We start from the raw sequence: 19530 nt of genomic DNA on the forward strand, positions 1-19530 counted from the left end.
GGAAAGAAAAACCCTTCTAACTTTGAAGACACTAAGGAAAAGTGTTTAAAGGATGAAGACATCTTTGTTGTAGCTAGATTAGTGAGTCATAGGTCAGTTTTGATCCTGCGGAATTCTATTTTAGTTCCATATGCATGTCTTACAGTCCTCATGTGTATTAGTTTGCTCGGGCTGCCTTAACAGAGTAGCAGCAGACTGGATGGCTGAAACAACAGAAACTTACTTTAGCACAATTCTGGAGACTAAAACTCTGAGATCAAGGTCCCAGCAGGGCTGGTCTCTTCCAAGGCCTCCCTCTTTAGCTTAAAGATGCTGGTCTTCTCCCTGTGCCTTCAGTCTTCCCTCTGTAACTATCTGTGCCCAAGTTTCCTCTTCTTTATGAGGACACCAATCGTACTGGATTATGGCCCTACCCTAATGACCTTATTTAGTTAGTTTAATCACCTCTTTAAAGACCCTGTCTCCAAATACAGTCACATTCTGAGGTTCTCGGGGGCTAGAACTTCAACATATGAATGGCAGGGCTGCAGGGCGGGCACACAATTCAGCCGATAACATTGTGCGTGCGTGCGCGCGTGCGTGCGTGTGTGTGTGTGTGTGTGTGTGTGTGTGTGTGTGTGTGTGTGTGTGTGAGAGAGAGAGAGAGAGAGAGAGAGAGAGTTTGTGTGTATGGTCAATGTATGAAGTATATTTCCATCCCTTTTACAGGCCTAAGCAAGATTTTACTATTTTAAGTGTTATTTAATCAGTTATTCAAGAATTATTTATAAGCATCTACTATGTTCCAGACCCAGTTCTGATTATGTTAGAGGTAGTTAAGTTGAATAAGTTCTTGATGGTCACAGCCATCATTGCTTTGACGCTGATCTGATCAGGAACCCCAAGTGTTCTTTCCACTCACTTTCCAGCATGCATGTCAGGGAAAAGGAGTAGAGACCCCTGGACTTCCTGTAAGTTCCACATGGAGCCTAATAGCACTGAGGACACGGAGTGTGCAAAACCTGCTTAAGAAAACTGAGTTCTGCAATACAGTGAGTTCTACACACCTAAGAATCAGTTCATCCTAAATCACCTCCTGTAGGATTTACCTAGATGGCAAGTTATTTCCGATAATGTTGCTTTCTTGTCAGTAGCAATCTAGTTAATGCAAGATATGGGATGAGGGCATGGAAAGATAAGGTACCAGCCTTGCATTTCAAAAGTTCAAAATCTAATGGTCATTCCTGAAAAGCCACGAGGAGAGAGGTCACCTCTCCTCCCTTCTTCTCTTAGACATTTCCTTCCCTTTCCCTTCTCCCCTGACCAGCCAGGAGTTCCCTTGGGCTACCACCACTGATACTCTTCAGCCCAGCTGGTGGCGCCAGGGGAGAGGGGTTTATAAGTCCCAAACTCAGTCCTGGCTACCGCTGGTAGCATCTTCAAAAGGGTGAGTAACTACTTGTTCTGAAGAGCGCTGTACGCGGCGACTTTTCTTATAAAATATTAAAAGGTGTTCCGCCAAAGTTCTTCATTAGAAGATACAGTGATATCACAGAATTACAAGACCGGAAAGGATATTTTTGGATCAGAAGAGAAATAAATGTATGCTGCCATCCCAAATCATCAACCTAATTTCCTTCCCTAAACTTCATGGTGCCTATGGCCAGCTGGTATGGTGTAGTTAGGGTAACGGCCCACTCTTTTGACCATCCTCTTTTGATGTGCTTGAAAGGCGGAAAGGAGTGGAAGTTGCTTCACCCTGGTTAGCCTGCTTGATAAACATAGCTGCAACACCCACAGACATAAACATTGATTTTTTTTTTTTTCACTCCTTCAAAAGACGGCCTGCCCATCATTCTGGCCTCTTTGCAATTCCAGAAAAAAACCGCCTCAAGCTAATTTTCACACAGATTGCTCAAAAAGCCATTGCTAAGTTGCCTTAACTAAATGACTGGGCAGGACTAATAGAGACAGAAAACACTTTTTAAAAAAATCAAATACAAGACCCACAATCTGCAATTAACTAAATCTGAAAAGCATCTGATCTTTTCCCCAAAGATTGCAGCAATCTCACCGACCGGCAAATCTGGCCTGACGTGACATAGGCTATTTAGAGTCCTTATTGATCCCACCTAGTGTGAATATCCATGTGTTTGGCTGCAGAAATGTTAATGTATACTTGATTTCAGACCCTGCTCAGGGTGTTAGATAATATAGAATACGTGCACTATATTACCTTTCTAAAATAAAACTTAAAAATCCTGAATTCCAGGGACTTCCCTGGTGGTGCCGTGGTCAAGGGTCCACCTGCCAGTGCAGGGAACCGAGGTTCAAGCCCTGGTCCGGGAAGATCCACGGAACAACTAGGCCTGTGCGCCACAACTACTGAGCCTGCGCTCTAGAGCCCGTGAGCCACAACTACTGAGCCCATGCGCCTAGGGCCCATGCTCTGCAACAAGAGAAGCCACCGCAATGAGAAGCCCGCACACCACAACAAAGAGTAGCCCCCGCTCACCACAACTAGAGAAAGCCCGCGCTCAACAACAAAGACCCAAGGCAGCCAAAAATAAATAAACTAAAAAAAAAAAAAAAAAAAAAATCCTGAATTCCAAAATGCACCTGGTCCCAAGGGCTTCAGATACAGCATTAAGGACCTGTAGTTTTAGATCATAATCAGTGGATACCCTAGAGAATTCAATACACCTACAGAGGAGTCTTTGTTTTAATTTGAATGTATTGAAGCAAAACAATGGGTGGCCTAGCGTGGGTGTTACCGGTCCCTGAGCTTTGCTGGGGCAGCCTGGGCTGTCTCTTCTTTCTCTACTGACCCGAAGGCCCTGCCTCGTAGGCAGTGGCCACTCAGAGCACAGCCTATGAAGGGGAATGGAGGCCCCCATCAAGGGAGGATCAAGCTTTATCCAATTTTTAAGACTCCCAGTATATTAAAGGGTAATTAAAACCCTACTACAGAGACATAAAAATTGTATTTAAAAATACTTGCATTGAATAAATTAACCTTTTAAAATATTTATATTCCTAACAAATGATAATCATCATACTAGCACAACAGCAATCTAATAGAATGCCTCATTTAAAGCTGATGGAAATGCTCACTCGCAGCGCAGGAGGCAGTGTGGTCTGGTAAAGGGCAGCCCCTCACTGTTGGATCATAAGTCTTATTCCCTTATCTCTGGATATGCCTCCGTGACGGTGTGTGTGTAACTTCAGAGGACATGAGGTCAAAAGGCTACATTTGAGGCTCTGTGCCCCTGGCCCTGCTGGAGGACCCCTTGAGAGGCCCCAGGGAATTAGGGATGGGAAGTGACAGTCAGCAGCCCTGCTGCTCCACGTGTGGGTAATCAAGAGCTGTCAGTAGGCAATAAGGCCTAAGGAGAGAGATTGTTTCCAAGTTTCCATTTTAACATCTCAAACTGTCACATCACTGATGATCTTCATTGAAGGTTTGGCTAATAAATTCAGGTAGAGAATGAAGATGCCAGCGCCTTAGAAGAGGCTAAGTTTAGCATCAAAAATCTGTGGGGTGATGCCGACTAAGACTGCTGAAGACGCTTCTGCTTCATTAAAATCAATTCTTTTAACCCTATTTGCTCTCATCTCCTGCTGCTACGTGGGAAGGTCCTACAGCTAATTTATCTCATGCAATGGATTAACATAGTTATCTTGGTGTTTACAAAGGAAAGGGATTATTTGTAGTAGCAAAAATGAAACAAACCTCCCTAAATCCCACAGTAAGGGAACATAACGTGGCAAATCTACTCCATGGAAGAACATGCAGCTATTAAAAGCTATTACAAACCGAACACAGAACAATATAAGGCCACCGGGAACGCTTACGGTATGATGATAAATGGAAGCCCAGAAAACAAAATATTCAATACCTTCCATGTGATGATGGTGGCAAACATTTTTTCTTTCCTTTTTTTCTGTTGTTGTTTTTTTCTTTTAAATTTTTATTTTGAAATAATTGTAGATTCACATGCAGTTGAAAGAGATAACACGGTGAGATCCTGTATACCCTTCACCCAATCTCCCCGAATAGTAACGTCTTGCACAACTCTAGTATAATAGCACAACCAGGAAACTTACGATGATACAATCCATCCACCTTATTCCGATTGCACCACTTTTACATGCACTCACTCACTTGTGTGTGTGTGCACTTAGTTCCACGGAATGTCACCACGTGGGCAGATTATGTGGCCACCATCACAGTCCAGACACAGACCATTTCCTTCCCAAGGATGCCCTGAGCTACCCTTTTAGAACCACAGCCACTTCTCTCCCTTTTGGTGTTGTCTTTAGTGAGACAAAGACTTGGGCAAGATTTGGTCCAGGATAAGGAAAATATTTTAACAACTAATTTTTCAGATAGTGAGATCTATAAGTGGGTTTTCCCTTTATTCCAAAAAAAAGCAAAAAAAAAAAAAAAAGCCAGTGTTATGTGGTAGGTCTGTCCACCCTTCCGGACTGGTCATCAAACTTCAAGTTTATAAGTTTAGGGTGTTTTGGGGTTGCAATGGGTTTTTGCTACTATGGCTATTGTTCTGCTTGTTTTGTTTTTAACAGTTGCACAGGGGCTTTTGATGATAAATCCTGCTGAGCCCCGAGCCAGTCTGGCCCAGAGTTACATAGATGGCTCAGGAATGAGGGCTGAGCAGGGGAAGGTGGGGCTGGCTTTGGAAACTCAGCTCCTAGCTCTCCTCTGAGCCAATGCAAGACTGAACTCCCATCCTCCTTTCATTTAAAACCAAACCAGCCCCTCTGCCTCCCAAGAAATGCTCACTGAGCCTGACTTTATGGTCCTGTGATTTATTTTCATGCCAACAATTGTTTGATATCTAAGAGCATCCTAAATTATTCATGCATTACCCACATTACAAGGGTCCTTTAAAAACTACTCCTACTGAGGCTTTTGTCTGGCCCTCAGCTCCTTTCATTTTCCTGAGGATGCTACGTGGGGCCTTTCCAGGGCTGGGGGGTCGTGAATACTTCTTTGATGTATATGAGGACAAGAGTTAGAAAAATGGGGGCCCAACTAATAAAGGAAGGGAAGAAAATGGGGGGAGATATTTCATGACCATTAAGCTTAAAGAAATCCCCTGGACAGCACAGGCCTCTATGATTCTTTGACACCCTCACCTGTTCATTCTACACCCTGGATTTTTTTTTTTTAATATTTATGCATTTATTTATTTGGCTGTGCTGGGTCTTCGCTGCTGCACGCAGGCTCTTAGTTGCGGCATGCGGGATCTAGTTCCCTGACCAGAGATCGAACCTGGACCCCCTGCATTGGGAGCGTGGAGTCTTAACCGCTGGACCACCAGGGAAGTCCCTACACTTTGGATTTTAATGAATCCTGTAGGCAGGCACCCTCCCAATGGCTGGTCTTGAAGGTTCAAATCCTCCTCCAAAACCTCAGAAACTAGAATTTTAGCCTCCCTGGGCTACAGTCCTGCAGCCTCTGTGTATTCACCCAAGTCTGGAAAACCTAAGTTGTTTTTCTGCTAAGAATTATTCAAAGGCCAGGTGACTTTTTTTTTTTTTTAATGCTCTGCCGGGACGCTTACAATGATCATCCGTTATTGCAGGTCACTGCTGGTTACAGCGCCATCTCATGGGGTCGGAAAGGCGCCGACAGGACTTAGAAAGAAGGAAGGACGTCTGTCTGTTAATTGGGTTACAGGAGCTGACTGGTTGACCAACCAGAAGGCAAAGCACCACCTACCTGTCAGCCCTGAAAGACAGAAAAAATGGTGCCAGTCACCAAGGGGTGCTGCCGCCTCCAGGGAACACGGGCTTGAGTGAGTGACCATGACAGCAAGCAGTGCTAGAAACCCCAGTTGTGGTCGCTTGAGTGACAGAACTCCAGAGAAGCAGGAATAAGCTTATTCAAAACGGCTATACATCTAGAGTGCTATTACCCCTGATGCTCAGCGTACTTTGTGAAACTGTTAACTTGGCATTCACTAATCACAGACATAATTTTCTGGGAAAAAGCGGGAAGAAAGATTTCTTCCCCGCAGCCACCTTCAGTCAATTTCAGCCATCAACTCAGCTGCTGACTCCTTCTTAGACAAAAATGTTCTTCACCCGACAATCGAAAAGACCATAGTCGTGTCTCCACACACCCCCTTCCAATCTCCTGATTTAACAGCAAGTCACTCCTCGGCGTAAAGCCTTCTGGTGGTTCCCACCACCCTTAGATTAAAATCCAAGCCCCTGCCTGCTTCTCCACCTCATGGGATACTGTCCTCTCCTTCCCTGCCCTCCGGCCACATTGGTCTCTCTGTGGCTCGAAACACATACGTCAAGCCATCCCTGCCTTAGGCCTTGGCACCGTTCCTTCCTCTGCCCGCAGTGCACTCCCTATGTGGAAGAGGGTCCCCTACACCACCTCCTTTACCGTCCTCACAGCTTTTATCGCTATCACAAATTATTGTTTGTGTCTCCCCACAACAGAAAGGGAGAAGGATTTTGTCTGCCTTAATCATTATGTGTCTTTAGTATGTAGAGAAGTGCCCGGTCCATAGTAAGTCCTCACAAAGTATCTGTGGAGTGAAATGAATGAATGTTTTGTATGTAAAAATGACACCAATGACTCCATCACTAAGAAATAGACTTTGAGTTGACCTTCAGCCCAGAGGCATGGGCTGTGCTGAGCTATCACCCTCTCCTGGAGGGCTCCTGAGAAGCAATGGCCCATGTTTGCCAAGAGTCCATGCCAGGGTTAGGGGCACAATAGGAAAGAATGGGACAGAAAAATCAGACCTGCCACATATGAAGATTAAACCCAAGACATTTCCATCTAACCTTGTAACGGGCCACAATGGGGAAATCAGGGCTGCGTTTTTAACACTGTTGTTTTCTTTAAATTCTGTATTGCCCACCAAAGCCAAATGACCTTCTGGTTGCTTTTCTCACAAGTGAAAACAAAATTAATGGATAGATAACAAAGTGAAGCTAGCCGCCTGCAGTGAGGCCTTTGCTTTTGCTGGGAGAGGTGTCAGAGGTGTTCCGCGTACCTGTCATGAGGAAAAGGAGTCCGGCCACATGCTGGGTCAGGCTTTCCTCCCAGAAGAAGCTGACCATGGCCACAATGCAGCCACAGAGCAGGACGGCCACAGCCATGCCCAGGAAGCCAGCAGTGATTCTTCTTAAATCTAATCTCAAAACACAAACATTCAAAATAATAAGCAGAAGAAGGAGAGTTATTGAAAATTCGAGAACGAAGAGCTTCGTATACATTGTGAAAACTAATACGTTACATGGACAGGTGTAGGGTCTTCAGGGCCACGGCGATTTAGGAAATAAACTTCCTAGGTATTTCATAAGAGGACAGATGGGGTGTAACAAGTTGAGGGGTCAGCATCTACCCTCCCTGAGTCCATGGAGAAGTCCGTATCAAGTAGAAAATAGACCAGCGGACACCAGGGTAAACAAGGGTAAGAGGTAACAAGTTACTTAGTAAACTGAGAGTGAGGAAGGTTTGCAAAAGATCTTTATTATCCTCCAAAGAGCAACAGAATCATAGGTCACCACCACTGTAGTGGCTGTAATTAATCTGACTTTGGGGAAAGAGCGCACCAAGGATGCCAATTACTTTATTTTTAAGTTATACTTCCTCCTGCTGATTTTCAAAAAGGATTTGAGAAAGTGAAGGCAACTGTAACTGAAATAGCGCCCAACATGCACATATAGGACATCTACTCATTAAGGCCCTCTTCCCTTAAACATAGGCCCTACAACCCAAGCTCCCAAGTACCCAGGTTAAGAAAAGGCTGTTCCCATGGGCCAAGCCCCACTGAACACACAAGAAGTTTGGTCTATCACAAAAACACGACTGTGATCACTGGGCCAGGAACCCAGGCCCTGGCCCACCTTCTAGGCCAAAGCAAGAGACGGACTGGCTGGATGTATGGGTACACTTCCACTCCAGTTGCCCACCCTCCTGCTATTTTGCTGTTTCTTTCTATTTCTCTCCCTCTTTTTTTTGAATGAAGCTAATTTTAAAAATCGTGAGCTAAATTTCTCTGATCCTTCTTAGAGCAACAGATCCCAAACATAAGTCTGCCGCTGAAGCCAGTGAACAGGTCTAGGCAAGGTGGACCATGCACTCCTGCACACACATGGAACCAAGACTAGAGGCACACCCCGCTGTGTGAGCGTGGGCTGCTCTGCGAAGGTGCCCAGGCAGCCACCACCTCACTGTGTGTTCCTGTGGCCTCTGGCAACTCAGGATGATGTATACAGGGTGGATCACGGTAGCTTTCAGTCTTGCCCTTGTCACACATGGTCCATCCCTTTCTTTTCAAGGGATTTTTCATTTCTAGCTCAGAGCATCTAAACTGAAGCAGGGCATTGCAGCCTAGAAGGGGCAGTGTAGACCATCACAGAGCTAGGGGTCACGGGCACTGATCATTTAAAGGGGCTGTTTAATATTAAGGTGTAAGTCGTTTTGAGACATCCAGTGTAATCATAGCTCAGTCACCATTCTCTCACAACCTCCTAAACTCCCTGTGGTTCGAGTTTTATTTTCTATGGCCGTTAAAAGGCACAAGGTTCAGATATAATCCACATGGGATTTGCCTTAGTACGGGATATGCTAAGCTTATCTGGTAAACACGGTACAGATCACCAAGTGTGACTTTCTTGGAAAAAGCCATGCCTGAGACTGCTGAAAGCATCTTTCCATGAGAACCTCAGAGAGGATTAAGAGGAGGATGCGCAGTACTGCCTTGCTGGGCAGTAACAGGGTACAAACTCTTAGAGTAAAGAGATAAGGCTCTTTTTCAGGACCCTGTGATGATCTTTTCTTGCCGAAAACCAGTGACTGTGTGGCTTTCTGCATAGATGATTAAGGCAAAGAACTCCAAACATGCTCATAAAGAATGAAGATGTAAGAAGACTTAGATAAGGCTCGAACTAAGATCTGCTGAGAAATGACCATTAAGATCAGCCAGCAAGAGATAATTTTCAGGAAGTGATACTACTCAGAAATAAACCACATTTTAGCCAATGACTTTCCAAGTCCTAAATTTGCTGATCATAATATTTATAACATTACACCACTGCTGTGGGCAATATCTTAAGAGCTTCCATTTACATCTTTGAGATTCAAAATAGAGCCCTTTGATCTGTAGAGAGACTTGACTTTACAAAATGAAACTCTACTTGGCTTCCTGTAGTGACTTTGGTCACCAAACAAGATCACTGAAGTCCTTGCGTTGATTGCATTAGAAATGACAATGTCAACCTCTGATTAGGGTAAACACTAAAAAGGATTAGGCCTAGTTTTTTGCTTTTCTGAATTATCTATCCCTAGGCAACATGAATCGACAGTTTTCAGGTAAATATCCATCCTCTTTGGTGTCACACTGCACAATCCTTTCTACAGTTTCACATTTTCCTGACGGTAAAAAAGATAGTTCCTGCCATCGGGATGTGGAGATAACAGACACCGTCTGAGAAAATTACAACATACACTCATAAAGATATTTTAGAAGAAATACCAAGGTCTGAGATAGACACAGTAACTAAAATGAATATTGGATAAAGAAGACTAAAATAACACACCTAAGGTATAGTCTCCTTGGTTTACTAAGACAAGCGCCAGATCAGGGCCTTGTACCACATGGTTTGGTAAAGACTGCACTCAGAGGTGGCTTGTATACCGATGCCACAAGGGCAGACACGCTCGCGGCACTGTCTCACAAAGCCCCACGCCTGACTCTCACACATCTGATCTGCAAACAAGTTGTGGCCATGGCAGAGTGAAATGACTCTCTGAGTCTCTGACCAAGTCGGATGGGGCCCAGAGGCCCACGCAGGATCAGCACAGCATCTTTCAGTCCAAATCTGAAAGGGCTGGTGGGAAGGCTTTTTGTTCAGAAAGACACCATTTCCTCTCTGACCCTCTCTGACCCCTTCCCAGAAATACTCACGAAGCAGGTGCCATTCATCTTGCTGGATTGTCTTGGTCAAATTGAAAGGAATGTTTCGTAAGCGTATCGGCTGAGAAAAGTGGTACTTGATAGCTGTACATCGCTGTGCAATACCTTGAAGGAAATAAGAAATGTGATTTACTAGTCCATGCATTTGTAATAGGATTCTGGAAACTGAAGGCAGGACAATGCATCCTAAACTGGGGTGAAGGGGCAGGGGATAGGAATCTCTTGATTACTCTCATTAATAGAGACAAGTCAGAGTAGTAAAGACCCAAAACGTGAAATAATTTTTTAAATCATGTTTCATTTTTGAATGTATTAAATTTGATAAGAATCTAAACTCCCCTAATTATTTTTTCAATGTTGAATTTGTATGAACTAAACACAAAACTCCTCAAGGAGAAATGGCCTAAAAGTATACAGATGATTGGGAGAAATCAGCTTGGAATTTGAACACAGATAAATTTCACGCATCCAAATTTGATCCAACCTCAAACTGTCAAATGGGCTGAATCAAAAAGTATATCAGGAAGTGTGTTATTTGGAAACCAGAAGACATTTTTCAATAAAGAGCCTTCTACGTAGTGGTTTAAATAGTGATTAGGTCTCTAGACAGCCCACGAGAGCCTAAGTAGCCCTGCAGCAGCTGATATAATTCCTTAATACACATTTTACTGATCTGAATTCTAGGTTCTAAGACAACGGGTAATATTAAAAGTAGAAAGGAGAAAGAAATTTTTTCCTCCCTTTCCTGGTTGTATGCACAATATTTTGAAATGGGCAAGTATCCACTGCTTTATCTAGTATCTTTTCCTACCTTCCCTCTCAATCCATGCTTTTATTGCATAAATTAACACAGGCCTATTTTTCCCCTAAAGTCTTCTGAATCCCACGAAAGTATCTGTCTTCCTGTCAAATTAAAATGAAACAAAACTTCCTTCTTTCCTTGTAAATCACCTTGGCCAGCTTTTTGGATAAATGCAATCTGATTAGATTAATTTTAAAAGAGCTGTGAGTAAATGTTAATCTTTTCACTCCGGCAGCTGTTAAAAAATATTCTCATAGATGCAAATAAATCTCTAATTGGTGGAATTTGAGTAAATGTAATTAAAAAAGTGAAATTTTTAAAAACTCAGGCATTGAAAGGGGAGATTAGTATTTGAGCACAGTTGACATCATGAGCCACTTAGTCCCTGATGGGAAGGCACCTACAGGATCACCTCCCTTGTTTCTCAATCATCAGTATGCATAAGAATCACCTGGGGAGCTAGTTTAAAATGTAGACTCCTGGACCCAACCCAAGATATTCTGACTCAAAAGATATGGGATGGAGCCAGGAACCTGACTTTTAACAAAACATCCCAAGTAACGCGGATGCAGGCAGCTAAGAAACTACCCAGGACTATCTCTGCTTTTATGGAAGCTTTTTTTTTTTTCCTTATGAAACCACAGATTCTCTAAAAGCTCACAGCTCTTTCTATTTTTCTCTTTGTTTTTTCAACATAGGCCCCTGGCGGTGGTTGTGAGGTCTAAGGCATATAAGTTCGGTGTTTACATATAAGTTACGTGTTTATAAGTCAGAAAATGCCTGTGCTTACAAAGAGCAAATGACCTGGTCTGAGAATAATAAAAGATAACAGACTGCAATAATAGCTCTCATTTGTGTTTTTCAAAACTGTCATTCCACCTGATACTCATCCTCGGGCTAACCTTGAGGCTCTGTGTAAGCAGGAAGCGAAGGTTAACGTAGAGTTGAACACACGCCCCAACACACACACAGAGCCCACTGGCAAAGACTGGGGGACTTATTGGTTCCAGGCAGTTAAGAACACTTCTGTCCAGTCATTAGCATCCCACTAAGCTAGCCAAGCAGAGGCTTCAGGGCCCACATATGACAAAGGATACAGACTTTACAGAATTAGTTCAGTAGAGTCACTAAAGGAACAAACAACAACACAAAAACAATAACAAACCCTGAGGAGGAGGGAGAATCTAAATTCCAGAGTTGCTATATTATTTTAAATGTCCAGTTTCAATTAAAAAGTATAAAACATACACAGAAAAAGGCTCCTACATAGAAGAAAAATGTCAGTCCATAGAAACTGTCACTGAAGAAGCCCAGACATTGGATTTACCTAACCAAGACTTTCCGCGCGGCATGTGGAATCTTAGTTCCCCGACCAGGGATCGAACCTGCACCCCCTGCAGTGGAAGCATGGAGTCTCAACTACGGACCACCAGGGAAGTCCCTACCCAAGACTTTATATCAACTGTTTTAAATATGTTCAAAGAACTAAAGGAAACCATGTCCAAGGAACTAAAGACAAGTGTGAGAATGATGTCTCACCAAATAGAGAATATCAGTAAAGTGACAGAAAGTATGAAAAGAGACAGAAAAAAAAAAAAACCAAATAGAAATTCTGAAGTTGAAAAGTATAAAAATGGAAATTTAAAAATTTACTAGAGGGGCTCAAAATTTTGAGCAGGCTGAAAAAAGAATCAGCAAACTTGAAGATAGATCAATTGAGATTATCCAGTCTGAGGAGTATAATGGGAGACCCAAAAAGGAGGAGAGGGAAAAGGGGACAAAAACAATATTTGAAGAAACAGTTGTCCAAAACTTCCTAAATGTGATGAAAAACATGAATCTACACATCTAAGAAGTTTGATGAAGTACAAATAGGATAAACTCAAAGGGCTCCACACCCAGACTGTTGAAAGCCAAAGACAGAGAATCTTGAAAACGGCAAGAAAAAAAGTAATGTATCATGTATAAGAGCTCCTCAGAAGATTAGAAACTGATTTCTCATCAGAAAACATGGAAGTCAAAGGGAGTGGAATGACATATTCAAAGCACTGAAAGAAAGATTATCAACCAAGAATTCTATATTCAGCAAAGCTATCCTTCAGAAATGAAGGGAAAATGAAGACATTTCCAGTTAAATAAAAACTGAGAGAATGTGTCACTAGCAGACCTACCCTACAAGAAATACTAAAGGGAGTCCTTCAGGCTGAATGAAAGGACAGTAACTGAATCCACATGAAGAAACAAAGAACATTTGTAATGTTACAACACAGGTAAACATAAATGGACTAAAATATAAATAGACCAAACACTCCAACCAAAAGCAGAGATTGGCATTATAGACAAAACAACGTGATCCAACTATGTGATGTCCACTAGAGACACACTTTAGATTCAAAGACACAAGTAGGTTGGAAGCAAAAGGATGGAAAATGATATACCATGAAAACAGTCACCAAAAGAGAGACGGAATAGCTATACTAACATCAGGCAAAATAGACTTTAAGACCAAAAGTGTTATTAGAGACAAAGAAAGACATTTTGTAGTGATAAAAAGGTCAATCCACTAAGAAGACATAACAGCTATAAACATATTTTATCCGCTTACCAACAAAGCCCCAAAATACTTGAAAAACCTGACAGAATTAAAGGAAGAAATAGACAATTCAACAATAATAGTTGGGCACTTCAGTATTCCACTTTCAATAATGGTGGAACAACTAGATAGAAGGTCAACAAGGAAACAGAAGATTTGAACAACACTATAAACCAACTAGACAAAACACACATCTACAGACCACTCCACCAAACAGCAGAATATACATAATTTTCAAGTGCAAATAGAACACTCCCCAGCATACCCCATATTTTAGGCAATAAAAGAAATCTCAATAACTTTAAAGAAAGTCATACAAAGTATGTTCTCTGACCACAATACAATGAAATTAGAAATCAATAACAGAAGGAAAATTTGGAAATTAGGAAATTTGTGGAAATTAAGTAACACACTTCTAAACAACCAATGCATCAAAAACAAATCACAAGGCAAATTTAAAAACACTTTGAGATTAATGAAAACAAAATCACAATATATGAAAATTTATAGGATGCAGCTAAAGCAGTGCCTACCGGGAAATTTATACCTGCAAATGCCTACATTAAAAGAGAAAGTCTCAAATCAATAGCCTAACTTTCCACCTGAAGAAATTAAAAAGAGAAGAACAAACTAAACCCAAAGCAGAAGGAGAGAGATTACATAATTAGAGTGGAAATAAATGAAGTAGGGACTAGAAAGATAAGGAAAATTAAAAAAAACAAAACTTGGTTCTTTGAAAACATTAATAAAATTGACAAATCTTTATCTAGACCATTTAAGATAAAGAGAGAAGACTCAAGTTACTAAAATCAAGAATGAAACAGAAGACATTACTAACCGTCTTAGAGAAATAAAAAGTGGTGTAAGAGAATACTGTGAAAAAATTATATGCCAACAAATTATATAATACAGATTAAATGATAACTTCCTAGAAAGACACAAATTACCAAGACTGACTCAAGAAGAAATAGAACATTTAAACAGATCTATATCAAGTAAAGAGAATGAGTTAATAATTAACTTAGTAAAAAAATTCCCACAAAGAAAAGTCCAGGACCAGAGAGCTTCACTGGTGAATTTTACCAAATGTTTAAAGACAAATTAACAATGTTTCATAAACTCTTCAAAAAAATACAAAAACAAAAACAGAAGGGGAGGGAACAATTCCCACATCATTGTATGAGGTCAGTATTGCCCTGATACAAAAAACAAAGGTATCACAAGAAAAGAATATTACAAAATATTTCTTATGAATATGTATTCAGAAGACCTCAACAAGGTACTAGCAAAGTGAATTCAGCAACATATAAAAAGGATTGTACATCACGACCAAATGGGATTTATGCCAGGAATGTAAGGTTGGTTCAACACATGAAGATGAATTAATGTAATGTACCTTATCGATAGAATAAAGCACAGAAATCACCTCATAGATGCCAAAAAAAAAAAAAGCACTGACAAAATCCATTTGATACTCACCAAAATCCCCTATGAGCTAAATATGAAATAGGTATTATTAGCTCCATTAAGCAGGTAGAAAAATCTGAGGCTCAGAGAGGTTAAGTAACTAGCCCAAGGCCACAGTGCAAAGCAATAACGAAGCTTTTAACATATATGGTGTTACCCAAACTTTGTATCATGCTCACTCAGGAAAGTTAGAAATCCTTACGCTTTTAGAAATGCATCTTAATTCTGTGGGTAGTGAGAACTGCAGCTTTCTTTTTTTCTCCATGGAAAGGCATTTTATTTTAAACATAGCAGGGTGTACATGTCAATCCCAAACTCCCAATCTATCCCTCTCCCCCCACCCTTCCCCCCTGGTAACCATAAGTTCGAGAACCGCAGTTAGTAAGTGAACTGTCAGTTTGAAGTGAAAAACAAATTTTTTCAGTTTAGTACAAACATATGCTCTTTTGGAAACAAAGCGGATACCTAACTGAGCCTTCTGTTTGTATATTATCCATACCTTTCAACACACATTATTTGGAGACTGGATTGGCTCGTGGCTGACTTAGTGGCTTCATCCTTCCTGCATCTCACGGAAGCTACTTAATGCTAGAGACAGGGTTTGGATTGGGGAGGAATTCTCCTCTGGGACTCAGCGGGGCTGGCCTTCCACCAACTCCTGTGCCAGGGAAATATGTGGTCCCTTGACATCACTGCTAATACTCTCAGAGCCCATCTCCTCCTCCGCCCCTTGCTGGGAACAGGCGTGATCCCAGTGGACAGAGAGAGTAGCAGAACGGAGGCAGGCAGCCGGCCAGCCCAGTGCTCTCCTGCTCCCCCAGGAGAGCGCCACACGTGTGCCAGGAATGAGGTAAGCAGTGCACACATCACCAAATTACCTTTCCTTCCCCAGCAGGCTCCCAAGTTAAATTTAGACTGCCAAGAACTTGAAATGAGAAGAAAAAGGAAGTGGGAAGAGTGACAAGGTCTGGACTGGAGAGTAACAAGCAGTAACCCAAAGGTCCCAAAGACTGGGTGTGTGGTAGGGAACCCAGAGCTGCTCTCTTGAGTTTGCAAGAAAATGCTCTACAGCCCTGGTGCTCTACTCCCTTGGAAGATGATTAGAGACTTCAGGCAGAATTGGAAGAGAAAGATGGAGTAAAGGACAGATCAGCAGTAGTGTCAGAGGCCTGTGATTAGCTCTTTTATTTCCTTTTCCTTAAACACTTGTTCCACTGTTAAAGCAGAAAGTGAAACAGATTCGAAGAGTAAAGTATGCTATTAAGTTTTGGCTTCCTACAGCACACATGTAAAACTGACAAAATGAAACTTGACAAAAATCACACCAGAAAAGACCTCTAGTTGCTTAATTTGCCAAAGACAAATTAAGTCCTTTCGGTAAAAAGACAAGTATATATATATATACATAGACAGTGGTAAAGACAGAAATGCCATGCGATATGTTGAAGAGTGATACTGTGAAAATCCACAAGGAGGCATTAGATGCAAATTTTTTCAAAGCTATGCATGCGAACTTTGAAATGAACTGGCTTTCCGGGTTTAGAGAGCAATGAATCTGGCTCTCTGAAAAGGAACACAAAAAGCATGAGCTCATAGCACCAGATGGCATCTCACAATGGGGAGAAAGAGACAGGCAGGGGGTTGAAAAGAACAACTTGTGGTCTATATTTAGTGATTAATTAGCTTTTTAAAGGGCCAAGTGGAGCCACTTTAATGATGATATAAACCATAGAATAAGATATATAAAATATGCTGCACAGGGGTTAAAAATGGGGCTTAGGGGCTGGTGAATTTCTGTTGTTTCTGATGCTTAGAGAAAGGAATCAAATTCTAAGCTAACTTACAGAAACTCACACTCTAGGTTAAATGAGGGAGAAAAGTGAGAAACAGCAGAAGATGCTGTTAAAAGTCATTAGAGTCAATCAATGATGAGGCAGTATATGCAGTGGCTAAAGGCTTTGAGGTCAGCCAGACTCGGATTTGACTCCCAGCTGTGTGACTTTTGGTAAATTACCTTACCTCTCTGAGCCTTGGTTCCCTCATCTGTAAAAGAGGGGGAATAACGGCAGTTACGTTATGGAGTTATTGTGAGGAACGAGAGAGACATCGCACAGGATGTGGCCCACTCTAAGGCTCAATAATTGTCAGCGCTGGATTATGAATTACCTCTCGGCATCTGCCCACGCTCACCGACAGAACAATCAGACGCACTAGGAGTCTGAACCCTAAATGAGCATCGCAGATCAACCAAGTACACAGAGAGATAAACAGACACATGAAACAGCTGCCTGAACAAGGGTCTAACCAGTGGCTCTCATGTTTCCTCTCCATTCTCACCACTTCTCAAGACTCCTAAAGAGTCTTCACTTCACTCCTAAACAGCTGGTTAACTGGCCTCTTTGCCACTCTCTCCCCATTTTCCATCCCACCCTGCACACCGCTCTTAGATAAACCTGCTGTGTGAAGACCTGGGGTCTCTGGAGCCTCAGCTGCCCATCCGTAAAGCAGAACATGAAAACCTTTAAGATTTTTGTTATATCCACCTGCCTTTCACAGTATCATGAGCTTAATATGTTTCTTTAAATTGATAACTATAAGTGGGACACAGCTTTACTTGCCATCATGTAACGTTGTATGTATTTGAGAATTATGTGTTTACTGAAAACTAAGGTGCCTGGCAAAAGGTCGGTGCTACATAACTGTACACTGAATAGCTTTAACGCTGTGCCAATGTACCAACTTCCACACTTGGGCAAACAGGAGATGAGAAAATTTCTGGTGGTCCCTGAGAGCAATAAGCCTGGGGTTTTCATCACCCAGCTCTGTTTTGCCCCATCGAGAACATACCATCAGCTTCCCCTGAATCAAGCCCAGGCTACGGGCCCCTATCATCTATCCCTGCCCCCCAGCTCACTTACACTTACATGTGACTGGTCCCCAGGGGCTCCCCCCATCCCTCCCAGACGTGTCGCCTGGCAGTGTCACGCCCATTTCTTCCTATACCTACAGCCTTCACCTTAGAACGATCTACAACCTACTAAGCCCTCCAGGCCTACAGCCTTCATTCAAAAAGTCTTCCCCACGCATGCAGCCCATATAGCTCCCCCCGTGCTCTGGCTTTATTTTGATTTTAGAGGCTGAGCCACACAATCTGACTCTAGTTACTCAGTCTTCGTTATTTCCTAATAGGTCAGCAAGTCTGCCTCCCCCTGAATGTCCCAAGTTCCTCAATAGTCGAGGCTGTGACTTCTCTCTGGATCCATGACGTTTAAGAGGTTGCTGACAACTACAGTATAATTGATGCTTTAGGTCCTCTAGCAGATGAAAGTGTCGGTGAACAGTCTGCATTGTTTCCTAAAACATTTCAAAGGCAACTTGGAATTCCATAACTAGCCCATGGGCAGAAAAATGAAGAACGCTTTTCCTACCAGCTCTGCCTGTGCACATCCCAATTTAAAAGGAAAGATCAACTGTGGGGCACACAGGCCAGGGTGGCTACCATGTTCTTGTCCATGAGATTTAATTTCTGAGGGAATCAGGTGCTAAACAAACAAAAGAAAAGGTTTTCCTCATCACCTCCTTGAATGAGTATGAACAGCCCTCGCTTAGATAAATAAACTAAGTACAGTAAGCTTAGTAGCTTAAAGATGACTTTTAAGCCCCAGATGACCAAAACCAGTCCTGAAGGGCAAACCCATCATGAAGTCTTCAGAATTGAAAGGAGAAAGATATAAAATCAGTAAATCTAGAGTGTTGACGTCCAGTAGAAATAGAATGCAAGTCACATATACAATTTTAAATTTTCTTATAGTCACACTACAAAAATAAACAGGTGATATTAATTTTAATATATTTTAACATGCAATCAAGATTTTGAAAATTATTAATGAGGTATTTGACACGCTTTTTTTCACACCAAGTCTTTCATTTCAAGCTCTCAGTCGTCTCATGTGGCTGGTGGCTTCTGTACTGGAGAGAGGAGATTTCCAGATGAAGGTGAATAAGACTCCAATTAAAGCAAAAGCAACTAAGAGCAAGAGGGGGTGATACCGCAAGTGTCTGAAAGGTGTGAATGTTATTCTTTGCTTAGATTCTTTCTCCACAACATACTAGCATGTTCTGCTATAATTACTTCTTATTACTCATGGAGAATCAACTTCTTAGAAGCATATAATTATATTTGTTTTCCCTCTGTACTCTCTTTGGAGCAAGACAGCATGGATTTGCATTCTGGTTTCACCGCTCACTAGCTGTGTGCCTCTGGCTAGTTCTTTAACCTCTCTGGGTATCAGTTTCCTCAGTTGTAGTATATAGACAGTAATAGTCCATCTATCTCATAGGAGGATTCAATATACCATACTTACATAATATAATGCTTATATAATACTATTACTGTAAGCTTCCATTATTATTATTATTACTACTACTACTATTACTGTTACTACTTCTGCTGCTGCTACTTTATTTACCTGAACAAACCCAGACAACTGGACTATTCCTTAAAGGCAAGACTGAAGTGAGTTCCTTGAACTGTAAACACATGATCTCTAGGGGCCAAAGAGGGAGGGTTCAATGCCAAGGCTGAGGGATTCAACCTATTGCAGAAAGAGTGAACATCATCACAGCAAGTTTTTTTTTTGAAAAAGTAACAGTGGAGAAAACCAGAAATAACTGTTCAAACAGGCCTGATCCTGTACAAAGGTGGAAATTCTCACTGG

General features: G+C 41.9%; 1 protein-coding gene across 6 annotated transcripts in view; it reads right to left on the reverse strand.

Moving 5' to 3' along the window:
* TMEM178A (transmembrane protein 178A) overlaps positions 1-19530 on the reverse strand; it is a 105342-nt gene that overhangs the window by 4093 nt on the left and 81719 nt on the right. For 4 of the 6 annotated variants that reach the window (XM_030857863.3, XM_060309562.2, XM_030857861.3 and 1 more), the window contains 2 exons: positions 9942-10055; positions 7023-7160 (listed from right to left, as the gene is read on the reverse strand). In XM_030857863.3, coding sequence (XP_030713723.1) covers positions 7023-7128 — 106 coding nt within the window. In that variant the 5' untranslated portion in view covers positions 7129-7160; positions 9942-10055. Of the gene's footprint in view, positions 1-7022; positions 7161-9941; positions 10056-15311; positions 15436-19530 lie in introns of those variants that run through there. The other 2 variants (XM_060309563.1, XM_060309561.2) reach the window with 2 other exon arrangements.

This window comes from Globicephala melas, chromosome 12, assembly GCF_963455315.2.
Source record: "Globicephala melas chromosome 12, mGloMel1.2, whole genome shotgun sequence".
Classification (NCBI taxonomy): Eukaryota; Metazoa; Chordata; class Mammalia; order Artiodactyla; family Delphinidae; genus Globicephala; species Globicephala melas.